Genomic DNA, 17262 nt, shown 5'->3' with positions numbered 1-17262 from the left:
ATACAACGTGACTGACACCACTGAAGTCCCCTGTGTGTCTCCTCTCAAGTTCATCCTCCTTCTACCCCTGCTCCCCAGGGTGAACCACTGTCCTGAATGCTGTATGCATTGCTCCCTTGCTTTTCTTGACTATTTTACCACATCGGATGGTCCCTAGACAATGTTATACGTCATTATCCCTGGGGTTTCAAGTCTATAAAGAGAGTTGTGCCATTCACCTGTGATGTGCTGTCTTGAACTACAATACCGTTTTAGAGATTCACTCATGTGGCTGCATCAAACTTCTGGTTCGTTTCTGTTCACTTACTGCACAGTATTCCAAAATGAATAGTTCACATTTCATTTGTCTACTCTCTTGCTGATGACATTTGGGTTGCTCTGGTTTGCCTTCATGAACATTCATCTGTAAATGCTCTGGCACAGCCTCTCTTGGGAGTTCTTAATCTTTCCAACGACATGGACCTTACCCCTGGTAGTCTGGTGAAGTTTATGGACTCATTCTCAGAATTTCATATGCATAAAACAAAGCACCTAAAATAACCCAGGAATCCAATTATGTTGAAATTTGTTTAAAAAACAAATTTATGATAAAGTAATATATGCACTGTTTTATTAATGCAATTAGAAAAAGATGTCATGGCAGGTCTAACAATTACCACAATTTCCAAGTAGTGATGAGTATAAATGATACCTTGAGATATCAGAAAAAGGTGTAAACTGAAATGAAAGCCCTGCGACTCCTATTGACAAGGTCTCAGATCCTGCTAATACTGCTATTACTGAAATTTTGGCTGTGAGCTGCATTCATAAATGAAGAGAATGCTCATTTCACTTAGAGGTTAAAATGAGTTAGAATGCAAGGATTTTTTTCCACCACATTTAAATGCATGAACTTCCTGTATTCAACCTGTGGACCTTCAGAGGTGGTTCATGGAGTTATGGTTAAAAACACATGCTTTAGGGTATATATCCAAGAATGGGCACTAATGGTTATTAGTTTCCCAGCTAATTCAAACTGCTGGTGCTTTCCAGATGGCAGGCTGAGCCCCCAGAGTGGACTGGAAGGGGCGGCACAGCTCTTCACATCACTGCTGCTGCTAGTCTGCTGCAATGGAAAGCAGCCCACTCTCAATCTGAGCTAAACTAGTCTTATATTTTTTATGACTTTTGGGCATCTTTAAGAACACAAATGAAAAACCGCCACAACTTCCCCTTCAGCTCCAAATCTCAAGCAGATGAAAATGTGAGGAAATGAAATTTCCTGATAACCAATGTCTAGCCCTGGGCAGCATGCACTCGAGTTACCTTGATGAGGGTGATTCCCAGTGCTTTCTTGGGCACTCTCCCAGTGATCTCATCACAGATTCTGTGAATGAACTGGTGGGGAATGACAAACACCAGCAGGTCTGCATCCTGCACAGCCTCGCTGAGATTTGACATGGCAACCTGCAACCAAAAGGCAGAGAAGACCGTTTCTCCTCTTATATCAAACCTTGCCTGTCCACATGGTTTCACTCACTGACCATTTATCAGATGCCTACTATGTGCAGAGCATTGCACAGATAGACAAGGAAGGCAAGTGTGTTTGCTTTGCCTTCCTTATTCCTTATGGGGTCTGAAGCAGAGGGTTTGCCTCTGTCACCAGCTGGGCAGGTGAGTTATCCTCTCCACCCCTCAACTGCCTTATCTGCAAAAGGCACCACTAATAACACTATGTGGGTTGCTCTCTGTTGCTCTCCCACCTCACCAGCCCCCATCCATTTTCCGCTCTTCTCTGCCCCATTCTGTTCTCAGGAGGCTGCTTTCTCTAAACTATTTCCCCAGGCTCCCTTGTTCTCTGGCTTCCAGTGGGCTTCAGCCAATGGGAGGCACTGTCAGGAGATCAAAGGATGGGAGGAGAGACAGGTCAAGGGTATTTATCAGCCTCCTCGGGCCACTTCTGCCTAGGCTCACAGTGTTTCTGGCTTGGCTTCATTCCACAGCTGTCCCTGCTGCCAGGCAGCCCCTTTCTAAGGCCATGTCTCTAAGCCCTCTTCAGGCTGGTGACATGTTCTTTCCCTGACCCTTTCAGGGGTAGTAATGGCTTCCTGCTGTTGCTAATCTCTGAGCACTTCACCAACCCCTGTTGATTCCCTCGACCCCATGGCCCCTCTGTAAATGATCCCACACTAAACTCTCCTTTAAGAGTGCCACTGTGAGGACTAAATGATATAGAAAACTGCCTGGGACTTGATATACACTCAACACATGTCAGCTATTAGGACGATTTCTTTCCTTAAGGGTGAAGATTAGTTTAACACGGCAGAAGTGAAGGCATGCAGTGCGGACTCCAGGGCACATGGTCTCTGGCAAAGGCTTCTTGCTGCACCTAGTATCTGTTCTTCCTTATTCCTCAGCATTAGAACCCCTAGTTTCAAGCTGGGCTCCTGAATGCCAGCAAAGAAGGCTATGTTTCCCTGTGCTCCTTGCAGCTAGGTGTACCATGTGACTGAGTTCTGATCAAGGGAGCATCAATGGAAGTGTTGCCTGTGACTTCTAGAAAATATCCTGGAAGGTCCTTCTCCTTCCTTTTGCCAGTGGGAATGTGAAGGCATGGCGGAAATTCAGACAGTCATCTTAGACCAGAAGGAGGACAGCACATGCCAAGATGGCAGAACGGTGGAATCAAACAAGTCTCTGCCACCATGATGCTACACCAACCACAAATGTCTTTACATTAGAGAAAAATGCACAAACATTTACCTTGCTTAGACCACTGTTATTTTAGGTTTTCTGTCATATGTATTTAAACCTAACTATAACTGACTTAGTCCCCATTAAGCATTCCTGGTTCCCAAAATGAAAGGCCTTGGATGAAGATTCTTCTCTGAGGAAATCGTGTCTGTCACAGGAACATCATTCGGAATGGGCCAGCCTCTGAGGAAACCTAGTTTGGGGGTTGTGATGGAGATTGCCAACTCCCAGCCAAAATTCCTTCTCCCCTTTCTCTATAATCACAGACCTGTAAGCTGGTCGCTAGTCATCTAGCCAGGGACTGCGTTTCCCAGCAGTCCTTGCAGCTACACATGGCCATGGACCAAGTTCTCATTGTTGGATGTGAGAGGGAGAAGTGGTTTCCACTGACAGCCCACAGCCCTCAAGACAGTGGGTTGCCTCCTCTACACTTTCTCTTCCCCCTTTCTGTGAGCTGAAAACCTTGGTAACTTAGCCTTGATCACACTGAGGGTTACAAGGCTTAGGAGATGGTACAGGGGGAAAAAAAACAAAAAACATGGGACCAAGAATAATAGTGTAAAGCAAACCACTGGAGTATTTCTATGTGAGAGGAAGACAAGTCTCTTGTTCTTTGTCACATTATTATGTCTTTTGCAGTATCTTAGCCTATTACCTTGATTAATGCCTGTGCTAAGAGTTACTCCCTCACACAAAGGATTCCCCAAAGAAAATGTATCTGAAGTTTAATTCCCTTATCCCTTCAGGAGGTGTGGAGGACTTCCATAATTTATTGCCTAGCCTCCATTCCCCTTCTTTCTAGAAGAAGTTTCCTTAAACTTCCTTTCAAAAGCTACAACTTCCCCATTTTATCCATGCCATTTGGGTGGAATTGGCCCCTACCCCATTTCAGGGGTGGTTCTTAACTTGTTCAAGCTAATGGGCACATTAAACAATCAGAGCCAACAAGAAACCAGTAGATGTCTTCTGGGAAACAGATGCTTCCTTATTCTTCAGGAGTAGCCTGAACAATGTCTTTCCTTGAACAGTGTGGGATGCTGCTGTGAAGTCTGGAACTACTGCAACCATGTTTACAAATGTGAGGGGAGAACCTACGCCACGGGGCTACCATGTGGATGAAGCCAACTTTGTGGATGGCAAAGCAGGGGAACAGAGGGAAAAACAGGGCCCTGTTAATATCATGTAACCTGCTGGTTCAGGCTACACCTGAAGCCAGCACTGCCTGGATCTTTAGTTACTAGAGCCAAAACATTTAGCTTTAAGCTGATTTGAATGACAACCTAGAGTCACTCCCCATAGAGCAGATCAAAACCCAAAGCTCAGCACTTCTCCATCGTTAGTGGCAGACCCAAAGGCAGGGAAGGCCTATTTGCCTATTTTCCTCTTTGAAAAGACTTCTCCAGATTGGTAATCTAGGCTAGGTAGTCCATAAGTGGCGAAGATTTATTACAAAAAATCCACCTGCTACATTATTCCTCTCACACCTGGAGACTCCACCCCCTCCAACAAAGCATTTTCTGATTCTATTGCATTAATCTCCCGATGCAGGCTGGGCGCCATGCTCATGCCTGTAATAATCCTAGCACTTGGGGAGGCTGAGGTGGGTGGATTGCTTGAGGCCAAGAGTTTGAAACCAGCCTGGCCAACATGGCGAAACCCCATCTCTACTAAAAATATAAAAATTAGCCAGGTGTGGTGGTGCACACCTATAATCCCAGCTACTTAGGAGGCTGAGGCATGAGAATCACTTGAACCTGGGATGGGGAGGTTGCAGTGAGCCAAGATCGTGCCACTGCACTCCAGCCTGGGTGACAGAGCAAGACTCTGTCTCAAAAAAACAAAACAAAACAAACAAAAAAACAACCCTCTCGATGCCAACCCACAATTGGCCTGTGTGTCGTTTATTGGCAAAGCTCATTGTTTTGTTCTCATGTGTTTTCCTGTGTCCCACCCATCTTCCCACGGCCTTCACAAGAACTCCGATCACTCCTTCCCCTTCAACACTGGCCTTGCTCAGATGGACATTTATGCACCCTACTCCCTGGTTCATACGGAGCCTGGCCGCCTGACTTTTAATTAAAACCTATTCCTCTGGACCTACTGTTTCTCCTCTTCCCCATCCACCTCTAACACATACACACTCCTCCCTTTCCCCTTTTGGGGCATTTTCAACATGGTGAAGTGGAAAAAACACCAGAACCAAAGAGAAAAAATATAGGTTTGAAGGTCTGGGTTGCACATCTGCAACTGACCAGCTGTGTGACCTCTGGCAAGCTACTCAGCTTCATCGACCTCAGTCACTCCATACGTAAAATAGAGATAAAAATTACCTTTCCGATCTGGCTACCTCACAGAACCCTTTCCAATTAAGTAATATGAGTGACAGTGTTTTGAAACTACAAAGACCTTAACAAATGAAAGCGTATTCATCAGAAAAATCTACCCGTGTCCTGCAAATCCTTAACTTTTAAGAAATCGGCCTATTCCCATGTCTCTTGCTAAAATACATCCCCAGCCAGGCTCAGTGGCTCATGCCATAATCCCAACACTTTTGGGAGGCTGAGGTGGGAGGACTGCTTGAGCCCAGGAGCTCAAGACCAGCCTAAGCAACACAGTGCGACTTCATCTTTACACAAAATAAAAAAAATTAACCAGGTGTGGTGGCGAATGCCTGTGGTCCCAGCTACTTGGGAAGTTGAGGTGGGAGGATCACTTGAGCCCAGGAGGTCGAGGCTGCAAAAAGTTGTGATTGCACCACTGTACTCCAGCCTTGGGGACAGAGTGAGGCCCTGTCACAAACAAACAAACAAACAAACAAACAAACAAACCATTCTCAAGGAAGCTGCTAGCTGGCCAGGATTTCTTCTGTCTCTTACATTTCCTTCTTAATAAATCAAAGAGGAACCTGCAGGTGGTAGGGAATGTGATGGTCTCTAGGACAATGTGGTTGGGGCTTATTCTCCTTGGTGGAATACTTAGGGTTTAACCCACAGAAGCAACATGTACAATGCGAGCTGTATTTTTATGGTGTGCATGGTCCGATCACAGAATATTATTCCTCTTACACAGTATCAGAACAAGTTCTTATCAGCTAATGAGATCATGTGAATCTCATCTTTCAGAATAAAACCTTTTGCTAAGCCCCTACCCGATTTTCTGCTCTGAAAATAATCAGGAGCTGCTTTGGAAATGGTGACTGATTTTGTGAGCCTCCTGCCAAAACTCTGAAGGTGTCCATCGTTCCAGATTCTGAAATATGCCGGGAAGCACAACTCAGAACAACAGGTCTTGCCTTTCAATGGCAAGTAGGACAAACAACCCAGAACGAAGGCATCAGGGCTGGTTTGCTTAATGCCCAGACTTTCAGGAGCCCAGTGCTCTTAGTCTAAGTTAATAAAAACCTAATAATAAATAAAAACCACTGGAAACAAAGCTGGTGAAGTCTGTGTGGACAAGTCTGAAGGTTCTTTTGGACTTCCTGGATCCACCATCACTGTCCACAGTGTGTGCTCAATGAGCTTTTACCTGTTAGCAACATCTTATCTGCAGCCATCAGAGTGGGCAAGAAAAAGACCTCACTTTCATCATCACAGACTGATCTCCTCACCCTCCAAAGATGCTATTTTATGGTCTTTAAAACCAATTAGGACTAAAATGCTTTCTCCATTCATTCATGACTATAAATAGGCTCACTGGATCAAATCTGAAGAAAAAATCTCTAAGTAGGAAAATAAGAACAGCTTCTCCCTGCTGTTCCCAGAAATAATCACTATCAATATTTTGGTACATTCCTTCCAAGGTCTTTTCGAGCCTACAGAAATGTCTAAAATTGTATTTATAGAATTAAAGTAATATTTTATATCTTTTTAATATAGTATTATGAGAATTTTCCTGTTATTCAAATGAAGACTTTTCCCCCTAAAATCCATGAATCTTACTACAAACCTTTTTGTAGCAACATCATAGTAATGACAGATAAAACAAGGATAAGCCAAATAAAAGATACCAAGGCTGTTCTCATTTTTATCTAATCTCTTAGGGCCACTAGTTATTTCTACTTCAAGTCTGTATGAATCTACATGTTGAAACAATTCTGGTTCCTAATGAGAATGGTGTGGTTTAACAATGGTCCAGCTGCCGTGGCTGCACGAAGCATCGTGGCCGGGCTCTAATGCCAGTCAGCTAACCGGACACCATGGCAACTCACCTACATTATCTGGGGGATGTGTGTACTCAGATTCAAGACAATACCAGGAGTAAAACACATAGCAATGTCATACTTGGGACATAGTAGAGGCTCAAAAATAGCATAATTTTCCTCTGTCTCTTCATCTCACTTGCAGCCAAGATCTCAGGTGAAATTCACATACTTGGCTCTACATGCAGAAACATGACCCTCAGACAGAGGACCTTATCTGATAATTCTTATGTAAACATGCCACTGCTGGTAAGTAAGGCTACTTCTGGAAAAATAGCTATCCATCGCCTGGATTCCCCAGTACAACAACAATAATATCAATTTATTATGTACCCCCATGGTTCCCAAAGCATGGCTCCTGAACCAACAGCATCCCCATTACCTGGGAACTTGTGAGAAATGCACATTCAGGGACCGCACCTGAAACCTACTGAATCAGAAACTATAGGAGTGGGCCCACATATCCCTGGGAAGCTCTCCCAGTGATCTGATGAACACTAAAATTTGAAGATCACCAGGGAAAACTACTCCTCTAATGAAATCAAAGAGTTAAACCCAGGGAGGAAAGGAGTAACACTGAGGTTTCGCACTGAACTGATATTTTAATTTTCAGAAGGCTTTCAGCAAAAATTAATAGGTATTACCCCAACCCTAGTATCCAAATGTAAATGATTAATTTTTTTTTAAGTCTTGCCCTAAACTTATTTCCCATGTGATACCACCTAAAAAGCACTGAAACAAAACTCTTCATCCTGGTTTGTTCTTCCTCACCACTTCCACTATCCTTGGCATTTATTCAAACCACAAATAATGCCAGGCACTATTCCAGGTGCTGAGGAGACATTAGTGAATAAAGACCTATGCAAGAAACCATACTCAAAGAGTTCACAGCAGAGTAAAAAGGTAACACTGGACTTCATAATTAAAAACTTTTGTGCTTCAAAGGATACCATCAAGCAAGTAAAAAGAAAACCCACAGAACAGGAGAAAATACTTGTGGAGAAAGGGGACCTGTATCTAGAATATATAAAGAATTTGTATAACTCAATAATAAAAAGACAATCCATTCTTTAAATGGACAAAGGATTTGAATACACATTTCTCCAAAGATATACAAGTGACAATAAGCACAAGATGCTCAACATGGTTAGCCATCAGGCAAATGAAAATCAAAACCATGAATGAGATACTCGCTAGGATTAAAAAGTCAGACAACAGCAAGCACTGGTGAGAACGTGAAGAAATTGGAATGTTCACACACTGTTGATAGGAATGTAAAATGGTACAGCCACTTTGTAAAACAGTCTGGCAGTTCCTCAAAAAGTTAACTCTACTCCTAGGTATACACACAAAAGAAATGAAAACATATGTTCATACAAAACATTGTATATAAAGGTTCACATTGTACATAAAGGTATTATTCATAATACCCAAAGAGTGGAAACAGCTCAAATGACCATCAACCAATGAATGGGTAAACAAAATGTGGGACATCCATACAACAGGATCGTATTCAGCCATAAAAAGGAACGAAGTATTGATACATGCTACAACATGGATGGAGCTTCACAGCATTATGCGAAGTGAAAGAAGCCAGTCACAGAAGACCGCATATTGTAAGACGCAATTTATATGAAATATGGAGAACAGGTAAATCTATAGAGATAGAAAGTAGATTAGTAGTCACCTAGGGCTGTGGGACAACTGGGGAAAACAGGAGGTGACTATGAAAGGGTACAAGTTTCTTTTCAAGGTGATGAAAATGTGTTAAAATTGATGGCAGTGATGGCTGCACGGCTACGTAAATATACGAAAAAAGCCACTGAATTGTATGGTCTGTGGATTATATCTCAGTGAAGCAGTTTTTTAAAAAGGAGGCAGGAGATGAGAGGCAGCGGCAACTATATTTCATGGGGGTGCTGGAATCTAAATCCTGGTGTCACTGGCTGAAGCTGGAACAGGGAAGCAAAAGAGTCCTCTACCTTGATGAGCTCCAAACACAGGCTCTGGAAATAGAGCTAGAAAACAGGATCAACCATTTTGCAATTACAGAAAATAATGAGCATTCTTTTTTTTTTTTAGATGGAGTCTTGCTCTGCTGCCCAGGCTGGAGTGCAGCGGGGCAATCTCGTCTCACTGCAACCTCCGCCTCCTGGGTTCAGGCAATTCTCCTGCCTCAGCCTCCCGAGTATAGCCGGGATTACAGGTGTGCACCACTACACCCGGCTAATTTTTCTTTTTTTAGTAGAGATGAGGTTTTGCCATGTTGGCCAGGGTGGTCTCGAGCTCCTGACCTCAAGTGATCCGCCCCCTTCAGCCTCCCAAAGTGCTGGGATTACAGGCATGAGCCACTGCACTCGGTCCCAAAGTACTGGGATTACAGGCGTGAGCCACTGCACCCGGCCTTCAGAAAATAATGAGCACTCTTTTCATTTGGATCTAAAGGGAAATCGCAAACCCAGACGGGCCCAGCTTTTAGTGAGCAGGCAATGACATGGTGAAGTCATTGTAACAGAAGGCTCCTATGTGGGAGGGGCCACATGATGAGTGTGGACCTGGGGAAGGGTCAGGTTGGCAGCAGTTTGGGGGTCTCACACAGAAAAGGCTCAGTCTGAAGTCAGCACATCAAATGACAGCATAAACAGTGAGCTTGTGTTGACGGAAATGCAACAAACGTCTCCTGCTTGAACTGGAAAGAAAAACAACGATTAAAAACTGTACTTTTAGGTGGCTACCTGAGGCTGGAGGGTGAGGGACTGGGGACATGCTGGTCAAAAATTTCACTTAAACAGGAAGAATAGGTTCGAGAGATCTATCAGACAACAACAGGGTTCTGGGAGTGAATTCTCCTGCCTCTGTCCACACCCAGTGACCAGGGGTGGGTGGTGGAGTCAGTCAAGTGGGGGGCAGGCTCTCTCAACTCCTCTATGTCGATTCCTTCCCTCCCACTCTCCCTGTTCGCAGCACAGGCTCCAGCTTCACAGAACCACTCAGCAGATTCACTTCCCCCAACATTCCTCAAATATCCAGTGTAGGAAAAGCACTGTGCTAGGGACTGTGGGTGAATGAAGAACCAGAAAGCAAGGTCACACACTGAGGGCACGTGGAGGTAGACAGACAGGTACACAAGGGACTGGCACCAGGCAGGGTGGGAGGAATGTAACAATGAAGCATGTAGTTTACCAAAGGGAAGGGGCAACCAATTCTGATAAAAATGAGAAAAGTGAAGCTCAAAAGAATGATCTGCCCCAAGAATGGATTAGAGATGACCCCACAGGCCTTCCACTGCAGTGGGAACAGCTACCTCTTTTATTCTCTCCAGCAGATATTTGGACAACTTAACTTCTAAGCTCACAACTCTAAAGGTTCTTCTTCCCCCACCAACTGCACCAAGAATAACTGTAGGGAAATACTGGCTCACCCAAGTCCAGAGCAGAAAGTCATCACTGTCTAGAAGGCAACAGATTCAGCATGCTCAGGGATGTGTCCACCAGGAATCAATCTGAACCGTAGCCCTTAGCTATGTGACCCTGGACAAGTTCATTAGCCTCTTTGAGTCTTGGTTTCCTCCACTATATAATCAAAATAATCACCCTAATAGGAAAACCAGTAGTATCAACCTAAGAGGGTTATTGAGAGGATTAAATGAGACTAAATGTATTGCTTAGCACAGTGCTTGACACTAACGAACACTGTAACTAAAACTTCCCCACATTTATTGATTTAGAGATCGGTCTCCCCTGCTCAGTTCCTTGAGGAAAGCAACACTGTCTTATTCCTCTTTCTGTCCCCAGCACCCAACACAGTGCTTTGCATGCACAGTGCATGCTCATAAGGTTTGGTGAGTGAATATATGCAGTAAAGGGTATTTCGTTAACAAAGGAGATGAGCTTCTTGGGTTAACCATAGGAATCAGACAGCCACAACTGTCTGTTTTTCAAAGAGATTATGATAGAAAGCCACAAAGGGGTGAATCTGACAACAGAAGAAGTTCATAAATTCCACTCAGACAAGCAGCAGGGTACACCCTTTTCACTCCCCAACCTCATTTCTTTCTTCCCCCGCAAGTCAATAGAAGGAGGTCAGGCAATAACCTGTATTTTTCTCTCCCAGACTTAATAAGCTTGAATTTAAACTGTCAGTCTTACATTTTCCCATTTTCTTCTATCTCCTTCTGTAATTTAGGCCTTGACCCTGACTTTAATTACAGACCATTGCATTAGCTGTCCTAGCAAGCTGATCTCATGCACTTAGGGTACAGCAGGAGCTACTTGGGGAGCAGGAGCAGCCTAAGGCAAGTTTGTTAGTTCCAGACGTGGCTGGCACTTTGAATGCCAAGGAGGAAACCTGTTATGGGCTGTACCTCAGAATGTGACTGTATCTGGAAACAGTGTCTTTAAAGAGGTAATTAACTTAAGTCATTGGGGTGGGTCTTTATCCAATATGACTGCTATCTTTATAAGAGGAGATTATGACAGAGACAGGATTAGAGGGAAGACCATGTGAAAATACAGAAGATGCTATCTACAAGCCAAGGAGAGAGGCCTCAGAAGAAATTAACCCTATCAACACCCTGATCTCATGCTCAAAACCTCTAGAATTATAAAAGATAAATTTCTGTTGTTTAAGGTACCCAGTCTGGCACTTTGTTAAGGCATCCTTAGCAACATAATAGGAAACCCATTTTCAGAGTCAGGAAGACCAAAACCAACCAACCAATTGGTAGTGGAAAGGAACTGGGGAAAAGGGAAGCAACTTTCCCAGTTCCAAAACCCAAGTGCTGCTCAGCCAAGCACAACTTGCAGAATGAACCAATGTACATTTCACCCCAAAGTCTTACCACATTTTCTGGCAGCTTGTGTCCAGGAAGATATTTTACATTTTCATGGTCATTATTTATGATGTCTGTCAGTTTTCTGCCATTAACTGTTTCTTCAAAGACCCACATCTTGACTGTGGAGGCAAATTTCTGAAGTTTCTTGACATTATTACCAATTATTTTTGCAACAGCTGAACCCCTACAAAAGAAACCGTGGAAAAGAAAAAAATAAACTCACTTGGGCGGGAGAGAAAAAACATTTGATTAAAATTCAGAAGACTTGTGTTTTGATTCTGATTCAAACACTGAGCCTACTCAAGATGTGACATGTATCAGCCCCAAGCCATTTGAAACTTAGTTGTTTTCACATGGAATACCACCGCCTGTGAATGGGAAAGCACCAGAATTTGGCTTAAGGTCAAAATGCACCACCCCTTGAAACTAGTAAGAATCAACCTATCTTGGAAGACAACGTCACAGGCAGAAGAGAAATCCACCCCAAAGCATGAAAATGACCCTAGAAGGTCTTGAAAGGATATTGAGATGTACCTGTGGTAAAATAAACTGTGTCTTGATGAACTGCAACAGGTGCAAAGCAGAATCACAAAGGAAAGACAAGAACCTGACTGGATTCCAGAAGAGGAGCAAAGGGAGAGCACAGGGCCCAGTTGCTGAGTACTTTGCACTCCCTCCGCCCTGCAACCAAGCCGGCCTCTGGCCCCCAAGCTCCCTTTTCTCTGCATCTCTATTTAGCAAACATGTTCTAGTGACGGCTCAGTCTCCCACAGGCTTTCCTACAGGGGACAAGAATGACCCTGATTTGTTAACATCTGTCCTCCCGACAGCAGTGCGGGTCTGCACGTGGTTGCTGCAGCAGAGGAGGTTGGACCAGACACCTGTGTCCATCTCACAGAAGCTGCTGATGGGGCCATGGTGGGCACTTGATCCTAGCTGAGCCTGTCAGCTTTCCCCTCTGGACTTCAACTGAGAAACAGTTTGTTTCTTAGATGACTTTCCTGGTGTGAGGAGCAAATGAGAGAATGCAGTAAAGAGCATCTTGCAAATTCATGTGTTAGGGCAGTTGCTACTTTTTCTCACAATTATTCTCAAGACAAGTTGATGACATGGAGTAGAGGGTGATAACAAAAGGCGGGGGCAGCCAAGTGGATGCAGAACATGTTTGAGACATTTATTTTCATCCCTGGATGAATCTGTTATTCTAACCCAAATATAATACATCCCAGCATATAAACCTGTATGCTTTAACAACCACAAAATTTCAAATAATTCTAACAGATTATAAATATTGTCCCTTTCCTGACATAGAAGGGATAAACTGAACCAGTGGTTCTCAACTTTGGCTGCACACAGAGTTACCCGGGAGATTTAAAAATCCTGAGTCCCAGACCACACCCCAGGCCAATGGAACTGGCACTTCTGTGGTGGGATCAGGCATCTGTACTTTTTAAAGCTCCCTGATGACTTGATGTGCAGCCAGGGCTGAGAGCCACTGCTCTGCACAATGATTAGAATTCTGATGCCCTCCTCCCTCACAAAAGAATAGCTGTAGATATCAAGGCTATGCAGCTGTACTTGTGAAATTCTTATTCTATGCCAGCAGGACAGGTTATTAGAAAAATACCCATTAATCTAATTCTCCTACTGACACTTTGTAGAAGGGAGGCCAGGAATCTCCCACCATCACTACCACCTTTATTCTAATCTTGGAAACAGCTGCTCACGTACTCACAGGGAGATAAAGGCTGTAGTTCACAGTGTTCCCTGGCATCAAGTAACTTTCACAAGGTCATAGAGAACAAGTGTGGTTCTGGGGGACTGAGCATCAACTGACGAGGGACTATGAGACACCAGGAATCTAAGTCTAGTAAACCAAGTGGAAAAATAAATCAGAACCAGGAATCCCTCCCCATGATCTTACTGGAATACACTTGCTTTCCCCTTTACAGCTGCCTCTTGGGGAAGCCAAACATTTGCAACCAGAAGCAAACCTGTAGTATCTGCTGCAATGAGTTGGGAATATTTATTTATTTATGTATTTATTTATTTATTTAATTTATTGATACAGGATCTCACTCTGTCACCCAGGCTGGAGTGCAGTGGCGCAGTCACAATTCACTGCAGCCTCGACCTCCTGGGCTCAGGTGATCCTTCCAACTCAGCCTCCTGAGTGGCTGGGACTACAGGCACATGCCACCACACCTGCCTAGAGTTAGGAAAATTTAAACAAACATTGGTACCATTAAGAACTAAGCCCTCCAGACCATGTCTGTACGTCCTTTGGGATTCAATGGGGCTTAAAGTGACAGGATAAAAAATTAATAAGGGGAATTCCAGTTATTTTACTCTTGGGGGGTCATCAAGACCCCATTCTACCTCATTCCTGGTTTCATCAATAATTTCAGTCATTCACTCATTTATCTCAGTCATCAAATATTTACTGAGCACCTACTATGCGTAATGCATTGGGCCAGATGGTGGTAATACAGCAGGGGAAAGGCAATGTGTTCTTTGCTCTCAAAAGCTTACCACCCGCTCAGAGAGATAAATAGCTAAAAGGCATTCATGATGCTGTGTGTGGTAAGAGGTGGAAGAAAGTGGAAGCAGATGTGGTTAGAAGGGTAAACTGCAGTGGACTTCAATACAGAGGAACCAACTGCAATACATGTTGATCCATGACAAGTCTCCCAGGCTCAACCTTCTATTAAGAGAACCATAATGGACAGCCCGACCCAGGGTGCAGGGAGAAGACATAAGGATGGTGCTCAGGAAGACCAAACCCCGCTGAGAAGCAAAAAAGGCTTTGCAAATCAGGGCTGGGAAGAGCAGACACAGCAGTGCTTTCCACCCAAATACTCAGCTAACTGCAGACACATGAGTGAGCCTGACCAGCTGATCCATAACTCATAAGCAATCATAAATGCTTGTTATTTTAAGCAGCTGAGTTAGGGGAGAGTGGGCTGTGTTGCAGCAAAAGCTGATAGATGCATAAATACAGCATCTTTGACACAACTAGAGGCCACTCCAAGTGAATTGTTGGCCAAGCTGTTGGATTTGCCACCCAGGGATTGGCAATGTGGTGGGAGGGATTGGGGGCTGGGGTAGTGTTCAGTGCTGAAGGAAGGACTGTGGAATTAAATTCACATATGGAGAGGAACAAAATGATCCTAGTACCTTAAGGCCTAGTTTTGTTCTCTATATATAATTTATACAGTAATTTTTTGGCAAGGGTGGCGGGGAGGCAGGGCATGGAGGAGGAGGACCAGGACTTAAAACACTATATTTTATTTTGTTTTAACCCCCTTTGGCATACTCTCTCTGTTTGTTTGTTTGAGACAATGTCTTGCTCTGTCCTCCAGGCTGGAGTGCAGTGGTGCAATCATGGCTCACTGCAGCCTTGACCTCCCAGGCTCAAGGGAATCATCCCTGGCCCCTCGAGTAGCTGGACAACATGTGTGCCACCACGCCCAGCTAATTTTTTAAAAAGTTTTTGTAGAGATGAAATCTCTCTATGTTTCCCAGGCTAGTCCTGAACTCCTGGGCTCAAACGATCCTCCCACCTTGGCCTCCCAAGGTGTTAGGATTACAGGCATGAGCCACTGCGCCCAGCCCAATCTCCATGTTGAACTCAATATTTTCTCTGTTGTCCACTTTTATCTGTGTGGTTTATAAAAAATCAAAAAGTATAACCCGCACCCAAAATTCCTTTGTGCCTCTGGAATGGTACTAGATGCATTTGTCCCAAGTGTTACCTCTTCTGACCAATGTGAAAGAGCAGTTTCATTTTTCTTGTGGATGAAATAGAGCAAGGAAAGTGTTTTGGAGGAGCCAGAGGGTTTTGAAGGGAACAGAGTCTACTTATAAGTGACACACCCTGTTCTAAAGAAATGGGCCGGGGGTGGTGGCTCACGCCTGTAATCCCAGCACTTTGGGAGGCCGAGGCAGGTGGATCACAAGGTCAGGAGATTGAGACCATCCTGGCCAACATGGTGAAACCCTGTCTCTACTAAAAATACAAAAAATTAGCTGAGCATGGTGGCGTGCGCCTGTAGTCCCAGCTACTCAAGAGGCTGAGGCAGGAGAATCGCTTGAACTCGGGAGGCGGAGGTTGCAGTGAGCCGAGATCATGCCACTGTATTCCAGCTTGGGCTACAGAGGAAGACTCTGTCTGGGAAAAAAGAAAGAAAGAAAGAAAGAAATGTGACTGGCCAACAGAAGGCCAGTCCAAAAATGTACATAGATATATTAGAGCTGAGCTTAAAATAAAAGTACTGACTACAGTCCACAAAGGTGGTTTGCATGTGAACAGGTCATAGTTGGGGACCTGCGGCCACACTGCTGGCACTCTCCATGTCTCAGCTGCTTTCTGTAACACTACACAAGCATAGTCAGGCATAGGTCTTGTCTGTCTATCTGTCTATCTATCTATCTATCTATCTATCTATCTATCTATCTATCTATCTATCTATCTATCTCTTTCAATTCCTGCATATCTATCTCTCTGTCTATCTACCTGCCTGCCTATTTTTCAACTCCTGCACATCTATCTATCTATCTGTCTGTCTGTCTTTCGACTCCCGCATTTTGAGAATTGAGGGCACAGGTCTTCACATGGCTGGGTCAAGGGCACGAGCAGCCACCTCCACATCAGGCTCAGCTCATCCATCTACAAAATGATGGGGGAGTCAGGTAATCTTTAAGGTTCCTTCCAGGTCTATGATCGAATCCAGTGCTTCCCAAAGTGAGAAATGGGTACTAGGGATACACACGAAACCAAATGACACTGAATCACTCGTGCCCTTTTCAACTCTCATGGTCCTAAGCGAGTGCAGAATGTCTCACTGCAGTGCCATTAAGTGGTTACCATCTCTCCAGCATGTGCTAATTTCCCTTCTTCACAAAGTCTGAAGAGGCCTCAGACTCTGAGCCTTGGCAGGTAGTAATATCTGGCAAGAATTTTATAACACTGTCTTGTTTTCATTCTACTGGGTTTTGTTGTTGTTACCTTCTACTTGTGATATTTACTATAGTGGTATGAAGTTGTCTTTTAAAGTAAACATTTAGGCTGGACACAGTGGCTTCCACCTGGAATCTCAGCACACTGGGAGGCTAAGGAGGGAGCATTTCTTGAGCCCAGAAGTTTGAGACAGCTTGGGCAACATAGTGAGATCCTGTCTCTACAAAAAATAAAAAATTAGCTGGGCATGATGGCTGCACCTGTAGTCCTAGCGACTCAGGAGGCTGAAGCGAGAGGATCAGTTGAGCCCAGGAGGTCAAGGCTGCAATAAGCCATGATCATACCACCGCAATCCAGCCTGGGTAATGGCACACAACCCTGTCTCCAAAAAATAAATGAATAAAAATAAACTTTTAAAGAAAGAATAGCAATCAAATAATACTATAGCTATGAAGCAGATAGAGCCAAAGCCATAAGGGTGCTGCCTGCATGATGTGTTTAACCCTACCCAAACTCTTCATCTTGCAGATTAAGATG

The 17262-nt window shown here is 44.1% G+C and overlaps 1 protein-coding gene across 2 annotated transcripts in view; it reads right to left on the bottom strand.

Moving 5' to 3' along the window:
• The window catches only part of GPD1L (glycerol-3-phosphate dehydrogenase 1 like), a 61947-nt gene that overhangs the window by 28466 nt on the left and 16219 nt on the right, over positions 1 to 17262 (bottom strand). The window contains exons 2-3 of one of the 2 annotated variants that reach the window (XM_003826137.6): positions 11772 to 11949; positions 1306 to 1446 (exon numbers count right to left, since the gene is read on the bottom strand). In XM_003826137.6, coding sequence (XP_003826185.1) covers positions 1306 to 1446; positions 11772 to 11949 — 319 coding nt within the window. The remainder of the gene's footprint in view (positions 1 to 1305; positions 1447 to 11771; positions 11950 to 17262) is intronic. The other variant, XM_057301646.1, reaches the window with a different exon arrangement.

Source organism: Pan paniscus, chromosome 2 (assembly GCF_029289425.2).
Source record: "Pan paniscus chromosome 2, NHGRI_mPanPan1-v2.0_pri, whole genome shotgun sequence".
NCBI classification, from domain to species: domain Eukaryota; kingdom Metazoa; phylum Chordata; class Mammalia; order Primates; family Hominidae; genus Pan; species Pan paniscus.
This window is presented reverse-complemented; position numbering and strand designations above follow the sequence as displayed.